The sequence below is a fragment of the Trichechus manatus genome, unplaced genomic scaffold (assembly GCF_000243295.1).
Source record: "Trichechus manatus latirostris isolate Lorelei unplaced genomic scaffold, TriManLat1.0 scaffold00087, whole genome shotgun sequence".
Lineage (NCBI taxonomy): Eukaryota > Metazoa > Chordata > Mammalia > Sirenia > Trichechidae > Trichechus > Trichechus manatus.
This window is the reverse complement of record NW_004444023.1, coordinates 10,232,878-10,245,978: the sequence shown is the minus strand read 5'-3', so window position 1 is coordinate 10,245,978 and position 13,101 is coordinate 10,232,878. Positions and strand designations below refer to the sequence as shown.

General features: G+C 44.0%; 2 protein-coding genes across 3 annotated transcripts in view; one reads left to right on the top strand and one right to left on the bottom strand.

Moving 5' to 3' along the window:
* LOC101359994 (NACHT, LRR and PYD domains-containing protein 7) overlaps nucleotides 1-13,101 on the top strand; it is a 31,944-nt gene that overhangs the window by 1,817 nt on the left and 17,026 nt on the right. The window contains exons 2-5 of the mRNA XM_023736367.1: nucleotides 3,208-4,804; nucleotides 5,511-5,681; nucleotides 7,415-7,582; nucleotides 12,829-12,999. Of these exons, the coding sequence (XP_023592135.1) occupies nucleotides 3,208-4,804; nucleotides 5,511-5,681; nucleotides 7,415-7,582; nucleotides 12,829-12,999 (2,107 nt within the window). The remainder of the gene's footprint in view (nucleotides 1-3,207; nucleotides 4,805-5,510; nucleotides 5,682-7,414; nucleotides 7,583-12,828; nucleotides 13,000-13,101) is intronic.
* NCR1 (natural cytotoxicity triggering receptor 1) overlaps nucleotides 1-13,101 on the bottom strand; it is a 42,978-nt gene that overhangs the window by 13,250 nt on the left and 16,627 nt on the right. The gene's annotated exons all lie outside the window — the stretch shown is intronic.

Genomic DNA, 13,101 nt, shown 5'->3' with positions numbered 1-13,101 from the left:
TTTTTTTTTTTTTTTTGTGTTCCTCTAAGTGTCTTCCTTTGATTTGGTCAACTTGTGCTGACTTCCCCTATATTGTGTGTTGTCTTTCCCCTTCACCAAAGTTGTCTCCTATCTCGTTAGTGATTTCCCCGCCCCATCCCTCTCCTCCCTCATAACTATCAAAGATTATTTCTTTCTGTGTGTAAACCTTTTCTTGAGTTTTTATAATAGTGGTCTCATACAGTATTTGTCCTGTTGTGATTGACTTATTTCACTCAGCTTAATGACTTCAAGATTCATCCATGTTGTGAGATGTTTTGCAGATTCATCATTTTTTTTATGCTTGCATAGTATTTCTGTCCTGTATATGTACTATAGTTTTGTTTATCGATTCATCTTTATGGGCACTTAGATTGTTTCCATCTTGTTGCTATTGAGAATACTGCTGCAATGAACATGGGTATGCATATGTCTGTTCATGTGACGGCTCTTATTTCTGAGCCATCTTACTCTACTTCAAGGAGGCAGCTCTTCCCCAGTGGTATTTTTGAGTGCCTTCTGACCTGAAGGAGCCCTGGTGGCACAGTAGTTATAGTTAAAGATCTTGGCCGCTAACCAAAAGGTTGGTGCTTTGAACCCATCAGCGGCTCTGTGGCAGAAAGATGTGGCGGTTTGCTTCTGTAAAGATTACAGCCTTGGACACTATGGGGAAATTCTACTACATCCTGTAGGGTGGCTTGAGCCAGAATTGGTTCCAAAGCAGAGGGTTAATTTTAAAAATTTTATAATATTATTTATCTTGATCACTGAGTTCTTATTTATTTGTTTTTCAGGTGCCCTAGTGGTGCAGTGGTTAAGCGTTCAGCTGCTAACCAGAAGGTTGGCAGTTCGAATCCACCAGCTTCTCTTTGGAAACCTTATTGGGGCAGTTCTACTGTCCTATAGGGTCGCTATGAGTCAGAGTCGACTTACTGGCAATGGGTTTGGCTTTGGTTTTTTGTGGTGCAGTGGTTAGGTGCTTGGCTGCTAACTAAAAGGTTGGCAGTTCGAATCCAAGGGCCACTCCTTGGAAACCTATGGGGAGTTCTGCTGTCCTGTAGGATCACTGTGAGTCAGAATCCATTTGACGGCAGTGGGTTTGGCTTTAGTTTTTTGTGGTGCAGTGGTTAAGCACTGAGCTGCTAACCAAAGGGTCTGTGGTTTGAACTGACCAGCTGCTCCATGGGAGAAGGATGTGGCAGTCTGCTTCCATAAAGATTACAGCCTAGGAAACCCTATGGGGCAGATCTGCTGTCGTTACAGGGTCACTGTGAGTCAGAATTGACTTGACAGCAATGGGTTTGGTTTCCCATGCAGAAAAAATTCATTCAGTTCTATCACATTAACAGAAAAATTCTTCCACGTAGAATCTTTTTCTAGGCGCAGGGGTCACCCAACTTTATCTGGAAAGGGCCAGGTAGTAAATATTATAGGCTTTATGGGCCATACGATCTTCACAACTACTCAATTCTGCTGTTGCATTATGAAAGCTACATAGACAAAAAGGAATGGGTATGACCATGGTCTAATAAAACTTTATTTACAAAACTAGATGATGAGCCATATTTGTCTACTGGGCCCTAGTTTGCAAACCCTTATTCTGTGACATGAATCTCATATTGGGCTGCATATAATATCACACAGAAATTTCAAAATATTGCTGCTGGTGCTCTCTACCCATAGAGATTCTGACTTAATTAGTTGAGTGTTGACTGCTATTGGTGTTTTAAAAATCTTGCCAGGTGATTGCAACGTGCAGGTTAAACTGAAAATCCTGGTTCTGTGTAATAGTATAGAGTCCCTGGGTGGTGCAAATGGTTAAGCGCACAACTACTAACAGAAAGTTGGGAGGTTGGAGTCTACCCAGAGGCACCTCAGAAGAAAGGCCTGGTGATCTTCTTCCAAAAGGTCACAGCCTTAAACCCTATGGAGCACAGTTCTAGTCTGCACGCATGGGGTCGCCATGAGTCGGAATCAACTGGTTGTTGGTTGGTGTGTAATACGGTATCTCATAGATATCCACAATAGTGTCTGATCTAGGAAGTCCAAATGACCCCGTGGGCCAAGCTTACATCCACGTTGTATTTTAGAGAATATGCACAGGAGGTAAGAATAGATAACCTGAACCTGGGAGAGACAGAAGAGGACTTGGAAGTAAAAAAACCAGGTTGGTAAATACTGTCCTCTTAGAGTGTGTTAGTCCCCTAAGGCTGCTGTAACAAAATACCACAAACTGGTGGCTTATGAGAACAGAAATTAATTGTCTCACAGTTCTGGAGGACGGGACTCTGAACTCAGGGTGTCAGCCGTGTTTATTCCTTCTGAGGGCCCTGTGTAAAATTCTGTTCCATGCCTCTCTCCTAGCTTCTGGTGATGGCCAGCAATCCTTGGCTTGTAGATGCATCTTTTTTTTTCTTTTTTGGTGCTCCACATGTTTGTTTTTTAAATTTTATTTTTGGTGAAAATACACACAGCAAAACCCACTCCTATTCCCAGTTTCTAGACATAGTGATCAATTACATTGGTCACAGTCTTCACATTGTGTCACTTAATCTCCCTGTGCAGCCCCCCCTCCCCACTACCTTCTCATCAGTGCTTTAAAATAGCTGTTGACCCTTTGGTCGTCTTATGTAGATTATGGATACATCTTTTCATGGCTGTCTTTTCTCTGTGTCTCTTCCCTTTTATAAAGACACCGCACATACTGGAATAAGACCCACATAACTCCAATATGACCTCATGTTAACCTCGCTGATAATATCTTCAAAGACCATGTTTCCAAACAAGGTCGCATTCTTAGGTACAGGGTTTAAGTCTTCAGCGTATCTTTTTGGTGGTCACAATTCAGGACATAACTGGTTTCTCAGGGTATGGAGAGTAAATTGCTACTTCTTTGTATTCCTTACTTCTAGTACTTTGTTGTTGTTGCTATGTGCTGTCAAGTCAATTCCGACTCATAGTGACCAAATGTGATGATGGTAAACTCCCCTATAGGATTTTCTAGGCTGTTATCTTTACAGGAGGAGATCAGCAGGTTTTTCTCCTGCAGAGCGGACCCACCTTTTGCTTAGCAGCTGAGTGCTTAACCCTTGTACCAACAGGGCTCCTTTCTAGTAGTTTACGTGGCAAATTTGTAAAATGAGTATCATCATCTGCATCCCAACTTTCTCCTATTTCATATCACTACAGACAAAAACAAGGAATACACAGACACGATGGAGAAATATTCTTCCATCTGGAGGAATAAATTTTGGCCCAGAGACAGAAACAAGTGGCATTACAGCGTCATCCAGAGGAGCCAAAAGCTCATACCATTCCTGAATCCCAAAACATCTTCAAAGCTAAAGCCCCACACAGTGGTGCTGCAAGGGCCTGCTGGTGTTGGGAAAACCACACTGGCCAAAAATTTGATGCTGGAGTGGACAGAGGACAACCTCAAAAAGACATTCAAATATGCTTTCTATCTCAGCTGCAAGGAACTCAACCAGATGGGGCCGTGCACTTGTGCTGAGCTGATTTCCAAGGACTGTCCAGAGTTGCAGGATGCCATTCTGGAGGTTCTAGACCAATCACAGAGAATCCTGATCATCATTGATGGTTTTGATGAACTGAGATTCCCCCCTGGGGCACTGATCCGTGATATATGTGGTGACTGGAAGCAGCAGAAGCCAGTGCCCATCCTCTTGAGTAGTTTGCTGACAAGGAAAATGTTCCCCAGAGCAACTCTCCTGATCACCACACGACCCTGGGCGCTGAGACAGCTCTGGCTCTTAATGCAGCAGCCACTCCTCATAGAAATGGAGGGCTTCTTGGAGATGGACAGGAAGGAGTATTTCTTGAAACACTTCCAAGATGAGGACCAAGCCCTGCGAGCTTTCGACTTGATGAGGAGCAATACGGCCTTGTTCAGCATGGGCTCAGCACCCATGGTGTGCTGGATTGTCTGTACTTGTCTGAAGCTGCAGATGGAGAATGGAGAGGACCCCACACCCACTTGCCAAACCACCACATCATTGTTCCTGCGTTTCGTCTGCAGCCAGTTCATGCCGGTACCTGACAGCTGGCGGGGTTGGTGCCTCCAAGCCCCAGTGAAGGCTGTGTGTCTCCTGGCAACTGAGGGTGTATGGACGCAGACATCTGTGTTTGATGGAGAAGACCTCAAGAGACTTGGGGTGAAGGAGTCTGAACTTGGCCCTTTCCTGGACAAGAATATCCTTCAGAAGAGCAAGGACTGTGAAGGCTGCTACTCCTTCATCCACCTCAGTGTCCAGCAGTTCTTTGCTGCCATGTTTTATGTTCTGGGGAGCGAGGAGGAAGAAGACAGGGAGATCCACAAGGGGAACATTGGGGATGTGCAGAAGCTGCTGTCCAAGGAAGAAAGATTAAAGAACCCCATCCTGACCCAGGTGGGATACTTCTTATTTGGCCTCTCAAATGAAAAGAGAGCTAGGGAGCTGGAGACAACGTTTGGCTGCCGAGTGTCAACAGAGGTCGAACAGGAATTGCTAAGATGGAAAGTGAAGTCCGATGAGAACAAACCTTTCTCAGTGATGAGCATGAAGGATGTTTTTCACTCTCTCTATGAATCTCAGGAGAAGGAGTTTGTGAAGGATGCAATGGCCCATTTCAAGGAAGTGTCCTTGAGGTTGAAAAATGAAACAGATGTTGTACACGCTTCTTTCTGCCTCAAGCATTGTCAAAATTTGGAGAAAATGTCATTGAAGGTTGAAAAAGGGATCTTTCTGGAGAATGATACTTCCTTGGAATCAGGCTCTCGGGTTGAGAGGTAAGGACTCTCATTTAGGTCTCCCTTCTAGGTCTTCCATCTTCAACCTTCATCCCATTTTCCATTAGGAAGAAGCCAAAGTTTCTCCTATTTCCTGTAGCTTAGAGTCAGAATTTTCCCTCTTATTGGACTTCCTGCCTCCTTCACCTCCAAGGTGGGAGGCATGCTGTCATGATTAAGAAGGGGGCTTTGGAATCAGATCTTGTTTTATTATTATAGTTTTCATATTGGGACTGGGCCCAGGGCAGTCTTAGACGTTGTCACTATTTCAAACGTTTTTCCCTCCCTGCCAGTACCTGTTGAGGACCCTGGTGGTTCATTGGTACAATTCTCGCCTTCCATGCGGGAGACCCGGATTCGATTCCCAGCCAACGCACCTCATGTGCAACCACCACCTGTCTGTCATCGGAGGCTCACATGTTGGTATGATGCTGAACGGGTTTCAGCAGGGCTTCCAGACTAAGACTAGGAAGAAAGGCCTGGTGATCTACTTCTGAAAATCAGCCAATGAAAACCCTATGGATCACAATGGTCCAATCTGTGAGGACTCATGGGGATGATGCAGGAGCAGGCAGCATTTTGTTCCATAGTGCCACGGGGTCACCATGAGTCAGGGCCAACTTGATGGCAGCTAACAAAAACCAGTGCCTGTTACATTGTCCCCATATGTACTTTTCAGTAAGTATTCTTTGTCGTTTCTTCACAGGTCCCGGCGTGATTACCGCTTTCTTCCTCTCTGGGTGGACCTCTGCTCTGTGGTCAGCTCAAATGAGAATCTGAGCATTCTGGATGTGAGTCACAGCTTCCTGAGTGACACCTCGGTGAGGATACTTTGTGAGCAGATGGCCCGCGTTGCCTGTAATCTCCAGAAGGTGGTGTAAGTAGATGCTAGTCTGTGATGAAAATCCCTAGGCGCGATGTCTTAGTTATCTAGTGCTGCTATAACAGAAATACCACAAGTGGAGGGCTTTAACAGACAGGAATTTATTTTCTCACAGTTTAGGAGGCTAGAAGTGGGCTCTGCCTCTAGGAGAAGGGCTTTCTCTCTGTCAGCTCTTGGAGAAGGTCCTTGTCTCTTCAGCTTGTTTCCTGGTTCCTTGGAGATCTCCATGTGGCTTGCATCCCTCTTTCCCCTATCTCTGCTTTGCTAGCTTTTCTTGTTTTAAGCTTTTATCTCAGAAGAGATTGACTCAAGATCCATCTTATAGTAATCCTACCTTATTAACATAGTGAAGACAACTGGTTCCAAAATGGGGTTATAACCGTAGGCACAGAGGTTAGGATTTACAACACACATTTTTGGGGGACACAATTCATAACACATGGCCAACCTTCTTGAGTTTGTAGTATCGATTTGCTGTCGAGTTGACTCAGACTCATGGTGACCCTATGTGTCAGAGTAGAATTGTGCTATGTAGGATTTTCTTTTTAATTTTATTGTGGTGAAAATATACATAACAAAATCTATGCCATCTCAACAATTTCTACAATTCAGTGACATAGATTGTATTCTTGAAGTTGTGCAACCATTCTTAACTATCCTGTTCCAAATCATTCCACCGCCATTAACATAAACGCAATGCCCCCTAAGCGGAAGCTGCCTCTTCTCCTCTCCCTCCTACCCCAGGTAACCACTACAAATATTTGGTCTCCGTATATTTGCTCACTTCATATAAGTGAGCTCATACAGTATTTGTCCTTTTGTGATTGACTTATTTTGCTCAACATGTTTTTAACGTTCATCCGTATTGTGGCATGCATCTGGACTTCATTTCTCCTTACAGCTGAGTAGTATTCCAAGTGTGTATGTACCACATTTTGTTCATCCATTCATCTATTGAAGGGCATTTCAGATGTTTTCACCTTTTGGCAATTATAAAAAAAATGCTGCAATGAACATTGGTATATAGGTCATAGGATTTTCAAGGCCATGACCTTTCAGAAGTAGATCGCCAGGCCTTTTTTGCAAGGTGCAGCTGGGTGGACTTTGAACCTCCAGCTTTTCGGTTAGCAGCTGAGTGCTTAACCATTTGCACCACCGAGGAACTCTCCATTTTTAATATGGGAGCAATCTTTCAATGTGTGGCTGGGCTCCAACCAGGTGCTCAGGATGCAAAGATACGGAGCGTTCCTACTTAAATGTGTCTAGTGGGAGAATCGTATTACATCAAGTCATTTTAGTGAAAATTGGTATGAAAGTAAAGCACTTGTGTGAAATGACTGTGGTGATTCATTATTTCCCACTGGCAGAAGGTTGAGACAATTAATGAAGGAAGGAGAGATTCTAATGGTTCCTCAATCTGAACCATATTGCATCGTTTTGTTTACATAATTCTCTATACAATGTAGGATTCCCTGGGTGGTGCAATGGTTAGCTTGCTCAGCTGCTGATCCAAAGGTTGGAGGTTAAAGTCTACCCAGAGGCACCTTGGAAGAAAGGTCTAGCAATCTACTAAACAAAAAATCATCCACTGAAAACCCTGTTGAGCATGGTTCTACTCAGACACATATGGAGTCACCGTGAGTCGGAATTGACTTAACAGCAACTGGTACTGTAAAATGTAAGGTTTAAGAACTTAAGAGGGAATCCTTTCCTTTTATTTTCCCTAGAATTAAAAACGTCTCCCCTGTTGAAGCTTATCGGGACTTCTGTCTGGCTGTCATTGGTAAGAGGACTCTAACACACTTGATCCTGGAAGGAAGCGTCCACAGTGAGAAGATGCTACTGCTATTGCGTGAGGCCCTGAGACACACCAAGTGCAACCTTCAGTATCTGAGGTATATCTCATGGTCTTTGGTGTTCTTACCATCTGTTATGGATTGAATTGTGTCCCCCCCAAAATATGTGTTGTAAATCCTAACCCCTGTACCTGTGGATATAATCCCATTTAGGAATGGGTTGTCTTTGTTAATAATACATGAGTGTAGGGTGTATCTTAAGTCAATCTCTTGATATAGAGATTAAACAAGCCAGTGAGCAAGCAGAGATGTGGGAAGAGAGATGCCAAGCCACATGAAGATCACCCAGGAGCAGAAGCTTGGAAGGCAGCTATGCCACTATATGCCACTCGGAAGGCACTATACCACCAACGCAGGAGCAGAAGCTCAGAAGAGACAAGGACCTTCTTCCAGAGCCGACAGGGAGAGAAAGCCTTCTAAAGCCCTTGTGCTGAATTCAGACTTCTAGCCTCCTAAACTGTGAGAAAATAAATATCTGTTCATTCAAGCCACCCATTTGTGGTATTTCTGTTACAGCAGCACTGGATAACTAAGACAGTGTTTTTACCACCTATTATGGATTGAATTGTGTTGACCAAAAATATGTATTGGAGTCCTCACCCATATATCTGCAGATTTAATCCTGTTTTGAAATAATTTTCTTTTTTTATGTTAATGAGGCCATATCAATGTAGGGTGTGTCCTAAACCTAATAATCTCTGAGAGAGATGAAAAAGAGATCAACATAGAAAAAAAAAAATTCCGACTCCTGGTGACACCATGTGTGTCTGAGTAGAAGTGAGCTCCATGGGGTTTTCCATGGCTCTTGTTTTTTTTTTTTTTTTTTTTTGCCTTTTTCTTTTTTTTTCTTGAATGCCGATCACCCCCTCCTTCTTCTGAGGCACCTGGGTGTACTCTCCAACCTTTCAGTTAGCAGGTGTAAAAACGGCATTGGAGGCAGCATCTGACCTCCTCTAACTTCACAGAGGGAAGAGAAGCAAGATCAACAGCCCAAGGCTGATCCCTTTGAGGCAGAGGTCAGACAAGCCTCCTCTCCACCATCTTTACCCATTTTGACAGCAACCATCCCTCCCACGGCACTCTCTCCTTCTCTGCTGGGTTAAGTAATTCATTGCAGTGGCCACACAGAACTCACAATACTCATGATTATGGTGTTTGTTAGGGAAGTAACAGGTTACAATTCAGGTTTCGGAATGCTCAGGGTAAAGTTCTATCATCAGGACAGGCTCTTCTCAGCTGTGGTCACAGGCGTGCTTCTGTGGCTCTCAGCCTCTGCTCTACTCGGGGAAGTGTTACAAAGTTCTTTTAGCTCTGCCGAAAAGAATGTACCGTGGACTGCCAGACTCACCCCACCCTGCCAGTAAGCCTCGGTCCAAAGGCACTGAGCTCTAGCTCTGTGCGTTGTCAAACCTAGCTCCACTAAGTGTTCAAAAGCACCCTACTTCTCCAGCAAGCCTCCTGCCCAAAGGCACTCAGCTTTCTCCCACTATGGGGCAGGAAGTCCACTGTGCCATCCCTGGCCATCGTTTCTCTGCCACTGCTTCTCGCCTTCTGCCGTGTTACTGCTCTGTGTCTCCCATTCTCCTGGTTCCTGGAGCTTCTTGGCACAGGGATCCTGGGTCCAAAGAAGCCCTGGCTCTTATTCCTTGGTGGTGGTGGGATCCTCTCTCTGCTCTAGAACTGGCTGTCTTTTAAGCCTAGTGGAATGGGAAAATTGGCCAATCCTTTTGGTGGGCCACAATTACCTTATTTGTACAGTCCTACCTAATCATTTAGGTGAGAATCACAAGACCGTGGCGAGAAAGGCCACACAAAAGTGAGCCACTGCACCACAGCAGGTGAGCTTAAACCGTTTGTACCACCCAGGGACCTGTAGACACAGAGACAAGCACAAATGGGAAAGAATCAATCTGATGATGACCAGGCAGTTGACTGTACAAGCCCAGAAACTCAAAGGCTTGCCAACTAATAGAACTGAAATAGACAAAGAAGGACCTTCCCCTAGAGCCGCACTGTGAATTCAGAGTTCTGGTTCCAGAACTGAGAAAATTTCTGTTCTTTATAGATACCCACTTGTGATATTTCTGTTACAGCAGCACTAGGAGACTAAGACATCATCTAAAGAAGGATCTGTGAGCTAGAGTGCGCTGTGTGAATTAAAAAAAGGTTGCTACTTTGATAGGACCTAGGGGTTGTTATTTAACTGGACAAATCTGCTGCAGAAGACCTCTTCATAATGTTAAAAGCAAAGATGTCACTTTGAGGACTAAGGTGTCCCTGACCCAAGCCATGATATTTTTGATCACGTCATGTGCATTCGAAAGCTGGACAGTGAATAAGGAAGACTGAAGAATTGTTGCCTTTGGATTACAGTGTTGGCAAAGAATATTGAATATACTATGGACTACCAGAAAAATGAACAAGTCAGTCTTGGACGAACTACAGCCAGAATGCTCCTTAGAAGCAAGGATAGTGACACCACATCTCATGTACTTTGGACATGTTATCAAGAGGGACCAGTCTCTGGAGAAGGACATCATGCTTAGTAAAGTTAGAGGGTCAGCAAAAAACAGGAATACCCTCAGTGAGATGCAGTGACACAGTGGCTGCAACAGGGGGCTCAAATGTAGCAACGATTGTGAGGATGACACAGGACTGGCAGTGTTTCTGTTGTACACGGGGTCTCTATGAGTTGGAACATTTTCGACAGCATGTAACAGCAGCCGTGACAACAGTGGGGTTTCAGCCTCTACTCTTCTCTCAGCCAGCTGGTCTAAAGAAACATCTAGAACTTTTAGTCATCCTCTAGTCTGTTACTGATGTTAGTTGCCATGGAGTCAGCTCTGACTCATGGCCACCCAATGTACAACAGAAGAAAACATTCCTGGTCCTGTGCCACCTTCACATCATTGGTATGCTCGAGTCCACTGTTGGGGCTGCTGTATATTTTGAGTGCCTTCCAATGCAGGGGGCTAATTTTCTATCTAGCACTGTACCAGACAATATTCTGTAGTGATTCATAGGGTTTTCTTTGGCTGATTTTCAGAACTAGATCACGAGGCCTTTCTTCCTAGTCTGTCTTCCTAGTCTGGAAGCTCCATTGAAACTTGTCTACCATGGGTGACCCTGCTGATATTTGAAATACCGGTGGCATAGCTTGCAGCATCAGAGCAACATGTCAACCAGTCAGCCACCACAAACTGAGGATGGCTGGTGGATCCTTTAGCCTAGGGACATGATATTTCAAATTGCATGTTGCCTACCTGTTGTGATCAGAGCAGTCATCAACTTTAACTTATCATTCAGTGACATTGTAGAAGCATCAAGTATCCTGGTTCCTGGTAACTTATTGGTTTGAGAAATTCCCTCTCCCCATGGATTGATTGCTGTCCTAATGAATACTGATTATCATCACTAGCATTTCAGGCACCGTTTTTCTTGATTTAGTTGATTAGCAGTCTGAAGATACTGGGTAGCAACACACGTTTTTAGAATTCAAATGTGCTCAGGTACTTACTCTGATATTTATTACCTATATGATCTTGAGCTGTTTTCTAAGTGCTCTAAGCGCTGATACAGAATCTCCTATTTATGCTCACTTGATTTCAGGCACTTACCTTTCTACTTTGTGTTCTGATTACGTTACGTAGATTTATAATGTCCTTATTATACGTTAAAGGAACCCTGGCGGCACAATAGTTAAGTACTTGGCTGCTAACCCAAAGGTTGGCGGTTCAAACCCATCCAGTGGTGCTGTGGAAGAAAGGCCTGGTGATCTGCTTCTGAAGAGATTACAGCAAAGAAAACCCTATGGGGCAGTTCTACTCTGTCACATGGGTCACTATAAGTTGAAAATAGACTCAAAACACCCAACAAAAACATTATAGTTTAAACTATGAGGGAGCAAAAGTATTGGTTCTAAGAACTCCAGGTTTACTCATGTGACAAACATTCACAATATGTGGGTGGATTATCTCTTTAGTCACTGACATGAAAATATTGTCTTTCCCCAAAGTACATATGGGAACAAAGAAATCTTATAATTGGAAAGGTTAACTTGTAAAGAATCTTGTACATAGAGGCAGTACCATGTTTTAAGCAATGAGCTGGTCTCAGAGTCCTTGCTTTCATCTGAAATGCACTTTTGCATGTTGTGAGTGCGTATAAGAGTAGCTGGATTGCAGAGCCTGATATCTGGGATCAGTAGAAAACAAAACCAAACCTGTTGCCATAGAGTTGATTCTGACTCATAGCGACCCTATAGATCAGAGTGGAACTACCATATAGGGTTCCCAAGGAGCGGTTGGTGGATTTGGACTGCTGACCTTTTGGTTAGCAGCAGTATCTCTTAACCACTGTACTACCAGCGCTCCCTCATGAGCAGAAGGAGTTCCCAATTCTCCTCATCCTTGCAACACTTAAACTCAAACTTTGGACCTGACTGCCTGGAGTCCCTGGGTGGCACAGTTAAGTGCTTGGCTGCTAACCAAAAAGTTGGTGGTTTGAATCTACCCTGTGGCGTCATGAAGTCTGTAAGATTACAGCGATTGAAAATCCTGCAGAGCAGTTTTACTCTGACACACACGGGGTCACCATGAATCAGAATTGACTCAACAGCAATAGGTTTTATTTATTTATCTAGCCTATGTATCAAATTGCATCTTGTTGCTTTATTTTGAATATTCCTAATAACTTATGATTTTTTTGGGGGGGGGTTATTGAGCATCAGTAATTTCTTGTAGAAACATATTTAAATCTAAGAGGGATTAAGACAGATTGAGGCACAGAAAGTGGTTGTGATGGAAAGTGGCGTTTGAGAACTCGCAGGCCATGTTGATGACACTTCTAAGAGAAATATATTTCATATTTCTTTTGCTCTTGGAGATGAGACGTGGATGTTGATCAGGTGGCCTTGAGGATATTTGAAGATGCAGAGGTGACCAGATCTCTCTCATAATTCAGGCTGGGGTTGGATACATATTGGAGTAGAATGAGATGGAAAACAAGGAGACAATCTTCAAGGAAGCATAATATGCTGATTTAGTGTCTGTGTCTGCCTAGAAGAATTACTTGCCCCTGTTTCTCCTGCAGGTTGGGATCTCGTTCAGCCATCAGTCAGCAATGGGCTGGTCTCTAGCTGTCCTTTGAAAACAACCAGTCTCTGACATGCCTGCACCACATAGCCAGTGAGCTCTTGGATGATGGTGTGAAGTTGATGTAAAACTGGAGATGATTATACAGTGTTTGGACTCTCAAGGATGAACTCGTTCCCATTTCTCCTGCAGGTTGGGATCTTGTTTGGCTACTACTGAGGAATGGGATAATCTCTTCTCAGCCCTCGAAATCAACCAATCCCTGACATGCCTGAACCTTACAGCCAGTGAGCTCTCGGGTGAGGATGTGAAGTTGCTGTGTATGGCTCTGAAACACCCAAGGTGCTCTCTGCAGATATTATCGTAAGTCTTTCATCTTGGTCCTGTGGAGCATCTCAGTTTTAGGTCTGGGGCCATGGGGAGAAGAGCAGTGGTTACACCTGGTATTGAGAGCATGCTGAGCAA